At 39.9% G+C, this 5,855-nt stretch overlaps 1 protein-coding gene across 1 annotated transcript in view; it reads right to left on the bottom strand.

Annotated features, from left to right (window-relative positions):
• The window catches only part of LOC102212731 (cyclic GMP-AMP synthase), an 18,910-nt gene that overhangs the window by 11,389 nt on the left and 1,666 nt on the right, over window positions 1-5,855 (bottom strand). The window contains exons 2-7 of the mRNA XM_005739826.1: window positions 4,924-5,046; window positions 4,613-4,830; window positions 4,059-4,287; window positions 2,933-3,063; window positions 1,828-1,972; window positions 393-492 (exon numbers count right to left, since the gene is read on the bottom strand). Coding sequence (XP_005739883.1) covers window positions 393-492; window positions 1,828-1,972; window positions 2,933-3,063; window positions 4,059-4,287; window positions 4,613-4,830; window positions 4,924-5,029 — 929 coding nt within the window. The 5' untranslated portion in view covers window positions 5,030-5,046. The remainder of the gene's footprint in view (window positions 1-392; window positions 493-1,827; window positions 1,973-2,932; window positions 3,064-4,058; window positions 4,288-4,612; window positions 4,831-4,923; window positions 5,047-5,855) is intronic.

Raw genomic sequence — 5,855 nt, 5'->3', positions numbered from 1 at the left:
AAAAAAAAACATATGGCAGAAAGGCACAATCCAAAAGTTTAAAATCTGTGACATTTGTCATCCACTTCATTAACCAATTAGACAGTCTAGGCTCACAGGCAGGCTGGAGCTGATCCCAGCTCTACATTACTCAGTTATTTGTTCATTATCTTATTGAAAATGCTCTACAAACATAATAAGTGTAGCTCTAAAACAGAACTGCATAGGATGGCACAAGATCTGTAATTGCACTTATGTCATTTTACACAGCGACATCATCAACTGTGAATACTGTGGTCAAACCAATTAAATCTATCAATTAAGATTCTGTCTAAATGACAGTCGACACTTCAGTGCTTTACTCCGGCCTGTGATTCCAAGATGATCAGATCTTGTGTGAGAAGATGTCTCACCGGCAGCATTTGGTGTCACGACTCTCACAGCAGGTTTTCTTGTTGCCATGAGATGTGATGATTTTCTTCTCAATGTGAGAGAAAGAGATCCTCCAGCTCTCTGATGAGGGAAGGCAAAACATAATATCACCACGTATTCGGACAGCATACAACAAAACCGAGCACTGTCTATTGTGCAATAAAGCTTCAGAGATTCAAACCTATCTATGACCTGTCATAGTTTGTCTTATTTTATATTTTGTCTTTGCTCTTAGTTGTTGTTATTATTTTGGATTTCGTTCATGGTGTCATACCCATACACTGAAGATGGATCAAAATGTATTGATTGTTTTTCCCCAGTACTCAAACTTCGATATCTCTGAAACCATTCACGCGATTTGGACTGTTTTAAATATTATTATATGTCTTGTCCATGAGAAGATGTAAATAAAACAGTCGTCTACCTGCAAAACTGGGATTTCTACACATATACAAACCTGCTGTCATAAATTGGACATCCAAATATTTTAGTGACTTCAAGCATCCGTCACTTTGTTAACATGAGCTCCACCCCTGAGAGTCACTGAAGCATAGCACCAGATATTTGCCCCAAAACACTGAAGGACCTAGCTCAAGAAGCTTCCAACATGATGAGAATCTTTAAAGCTGATGCTGGAAAAACACTGAGAAACACCCCGACCTTTATCCTAAACAAAACATTTGTATCATCTTACAGAAAAATAATACTTTTTTAAACTTTCTGGCTGTTGTTGAAGTGAATCTATCAGGCTTTTCCTTATTTTCTGTCATATAGCTACCGTTAGCTGAACTGTCCAGTTAAGTCAGGGGTGTTGAACTCCAGGCCTCGAGGGCCGGTGTCCTGCAGGTTCTAGATATCACCCTGGGTACACACACTCAAATCAAATGATTAGTTCATTACCAGGCCTCTGGAGAACTTGAAGACATGTTGAGGAGGTAATTTAGCTATTTAAATCAGCTGTGATGGATCAAGAATCCATCTAAAACCTGCAGGACACCGGCCCTCGAGGCCTGGAATTTGACACCTGTGGGTTAAGCGGTTAAGAAAATGAAAGGATGAATGGTGGATAATACTTTTTTCAGTCACTGTTTCACCTTATGTTAAAGACGGACAAGGTTTCATAATGATAAGTCAGAGTATGTATCACTATATCACTATATCACCATGAGCCAAATGCTCAGGCTGTTATGCTGGAGGTTTCTTCCTGTTAAAAGGGAGTTTTTCTTTCCCACTGTCGTTGAAGATCTTGCTCATAGGGGGTCATGTGATTGTTCTGGTTTTCTCTGTTTTCTCTATATAACTAAAAATGAATTGAACTGAAATGAATGTGCTTTGCATTGCCAGTCTTTTTAAAACAAACCACACAGAAACGCCTCTCTGAGTTTGGGGTCTGGAGAGGAGTCAGGTTCCTCTCACCTTTGGCGTCCTCGCCGAGGTTTCGTCCTTTCTGCCTCTTTGGTACAAAATAACACGGCAATCTTTGGATGTCTTGAAGAGCTTTCTTTCCCAGCCAGTTGGATACATCCGGGCCATTACGAACCGCAGCCGGCCAACTTTGAACCTACAAACAGACATGAGGAGGAACATTACCTCGCAGCAGGTGCAAAACACAGTTAACTCTTTTGCCACGTGTCATGTAACTGTCCCGGTTCACTGTTTAATATTTATTTTTTGGTGGGTTTCAATGGCATCCAGATGTTGTTATTCCTTTGTCAAGCTTTTTTTGGGATGCCTGTTTTGTTTTGCGCTTTGGGAGATGTCATTGCTAGATTTCCAAGTGATTCTATCCCCTCAAAATTAGTTTTGTGACCTTTGTGTAGTGGGACAAAAAATGTAGGTGCATACTGGGGGCTAGGTTTATTATTGTAATCCATTTTGAGGTGTGTTATGTGCTGTTGCTGTCTGGTAAGGAGTAAATATTCCTGTAGTTTTTCCTTGTGGTAACTAAACTGATTTCTTTGAAGCTTATCTGCTCCCAGAATAAACCTGTATGGCATTTTTTCCCTTGCAAGTGAATAAACACCATAAACTCACTGCTCTGTGTCTCACTTTATAAGCAAACTTTGAAACTGACACTAGTCAAAAAAACAAGCCTCAAACTGTCAAACCAAAAAAGTTACAAGTTGATGCACAAGATAGGTTTGACAAAAGACTTAAAAATGATACGTTACTGAGAGGGAAACATTAGAAACACAAGACTGGGAGAGCCCACTGTTTCCAGAGCCCTTAAAGTACAGACAATACATGCAGATGTGTGGTTTTATTTTGCCAATAGTTTCCGGCGTCACTTTAAAGGGGTATGAGTAATTTTGGGGGGAGGAGAAAGAAGCCAGTGAAGATTTCTCTTATGTCCAAGTTAAACAAACTGAGCATTGTTACAAAATTGCTGAAGGTGAATCATGCACCATTCAGACAAAACTACAGGTCATCCAGGCTTCATACCTTTGATTGTGATTTTGAGCAGCACACATAAAGCGGTCAGTAATCTTATTTATGACCACAGAGCAGATTCAGTGATTACCTTGAGCGCAGGAACCACGTCCACGGAGATCAGCTCCTCGCTGTTCTTGTCAGTTTTGAAGAGAGACAAAGTGACAGCCGGAGAGTGCACGCGCTTCCTGTTCACCTCCCAGTGATAGCATTCATCGGGCACTGAAAACAGGCACAGGTTAAATGTTAAAAACTCTGTTTTTGTTTGTGTAAGGATCCCACTCTGAAGAGTGCACATTAAGAGGCCGGTACCACTGTGATTAAAATGCATCTGAACATGTTGGGCTTCACTTCTCAACACTTGTGGTTCAGTAACATCAGAGTTTACTGACTACTCGTTATAAAATTGTTATTCACTGCAGATATTTTGGGAATAAAGAATAAAAAAAATCTCAATTATTTCTAATCTCACTTTATTAATCTAGCGATGGAGACTCGGGGTTGGTGTTGATGAACCTTTTTGTTAACGAACATCAAAATCAAAACTGCAAAGCTAACAGAAACGATAGTGCATACTTACAAAATCAGCAAAAATAACAACTTTAGTCTCTTTTTGTTTATTTGGTTCTGTTTGACTGTAGAGAGTTTGATGGATATGCACATAAACTCTGGGATAGTTTTGTCTGTGCAGTGCTTGCACTGTTACATTCTTTTGCTGTTAATGATAAAACCACAGTTTTGCTGCTGTGCATCTAAACTGAACTAAAATGGAAATAATGGAAAACGTGACACTATAATAACTCTGATGGGGACTAAGATACAGCTGTGTTTAAAAAATATCAGGGTAGTGTTAATTAAAAAATGTCTCTGTAATGCACAAATGAGTTAAGAAGTTCTTTTTTCAGTCTAGGTATTGATTTTAAATGATCCTAACAAGCATCGAACAAGATCATTTCTTGTGCCTGTTTGACTGGCCTTTATTTAGCCTCATAATCGTGAAAACTGGGCTCTGCTTAGTAAAAGTTGATCCAAATTTAGCCCAATATGATTGTCTGTTTTACATCCTATGAAACGATGATCAGATCCCATCCAATTAAAACCAGTGGACAAGACAACTTTAGGAAATTCTCTAAACAGTTTTGAGCCATTAAAAGGTGGAAAAGCCAGAAGACCAGCAGGAGAAACAGAAGTATAATATTAGAGGTGAGGCAGAAAACCTTTGTAGGTCTTGAGGAATTTGCGGACCAGGCGATGCATCTCATTCAGGACCTTGCTCGACGAGAGGGTGAGGCTGTTCTCCAGAAGAAAAGCCTTAATGGGTTGTCGAGTGGGCCGGGTGAGATCGAGCCGGTAGAAGAGACCCCCGTCGAGCTTCATCGGGTTGAGGCGTAGGTTTGGGCTGCCTGGAAACGTCAGCATCATGTCAAACTCATCAGGCATGTGGATCTGGGAGCAGAGGATGAATTAAAAGTCAGATCAGATCACATCAATCAGGAGGAGCAGAGACTGGGAAGGGATGTGCAGGAAGGCTTTCATTATATATTAATCACTAAGGTGCTATGAGATGTTTTAGAAACTACTGAAGTGATACTCGTGCATCAAGAGTTATTTGATGACGTGATTTGATGTTTTTCAGGCAGTCAGAAGATCAGATGAACAGGTGAACTTAATAAGAACAAAGGCAGGACATACGAATACTTAAAACTGGATTAAAAAACATAAACATTAAAATAGTCACGTCTGAATTAAAATTCAGAAGCTGTGATCTCACCTTAACTTTCTCAAAGTAGCTGCCGGCGTTGAGGCACTCTGCTGACTTGAATAAAGGTTCATTGTTAAGGAATTTCAGCAGATTCTCACGAAAATCGTTGACCACCTCAGCAGCCCAGCGACGGTCTTTCAGCTGGATCTTCAGGTCTTTGGCATTATTTTTGATCCAGGTCTCCAGATCTGTGGGGATGGCGGACTCCTCAGCCACCTCCCCCTCCTCTGCAAAGTGACAAAGATAATATTTTTTTAGGCAAAGCAGAGAGGTGAGCGTTAAAGATTCACGTAAAGCCCCCAAAATTATGGCAGTGTCACCTGACTGCTGCTGCTGAATCTTCTCTTTTGGTCTGGCGACAGGCTTTACTCTGTCTCCCACCCGTGCCTCACGTGGGGATCGTTGTTGTTTGTCCTTTAACTCCATAACTCGTTTATTTCAGCCTTTAACACAGATAAAATAACCTGCTGTTTAATTAAATCTATGAAACGTAAATATGGGAGATGTAAAAAAATATATTAGAAACACACCACTGACTTTGCCCGTTTTAAAATCTGCAAATTTTCTGCAACCTATCCAACCTTTAACCTTTAACCACTGCTCTGTTCATTTATTTCTTCGTGTTATCAATGATTCATTTTGATCTTCTGACAATTTTCTTTTTTTGGAGCTGACAGTAACACTTTAAACGCTTTACCTGCAGCAGCTGCTAACCGCTGCTACACTTGTTTTTCCCGAGACAAGTTCAGGACCAAATATCTGTCAGAACAGAAAAAGTAACACGAAGCTTTTTATTTACTCACTCATTTCAAATTGTAAATCTTAATTACACAATAGTAAATTACATGGTTGTGTTTTGTTTTTTTCTGCAGACCAACTGCACCATCTTAAATGCCCAGCAGGGGGCCACAGCCCACACTTTGGACATTGCTGATCTAATTGTAGAGGTTTATTAACACGTGGTAAACATTTATACATTCTATATAAATTACAACAGATATCATACAGTTAGATTTTGTGTCTTTAATTATTGAAGTTTAGGACTGTGTGTTTCTAACAAAAAAAGTGTTTGCTTAGTCTTTGCTGGCTTTGATGTATTCCATATGATATTACAGTATGGTAAGGTTGTGTTGTTTTTGCAGCCCTGACCAACATCCTACATACACTTCAGTCATCCGGCCACACCCTGCATTGCTGCTATCCTGCACATTCACAGCTCCCTTCCACGCTTTGGTTAAACAAACTGACAGGA

This window comes from Pundamilia nyererei, unplaced genomic scaffold (assembly GCF_000239375.1).
Source record: "Pundamilia nyererei isolate P.nyererei 1_Seehausen unplaced genomic scaffold, PunNye1.0 scaffold00093, whole genome shotgun sequence".
Taxonomy (NCBI): domain Eukaryota; kingdom Metazoa; phylum Chordata; class Actinopteri; order Cichliformes; family Cichlidae; genus Pundamilia; species Pundamilia nyererei.
This window is presented reverse-complemented; position numbering and strand designations above follow the sequence as displayed.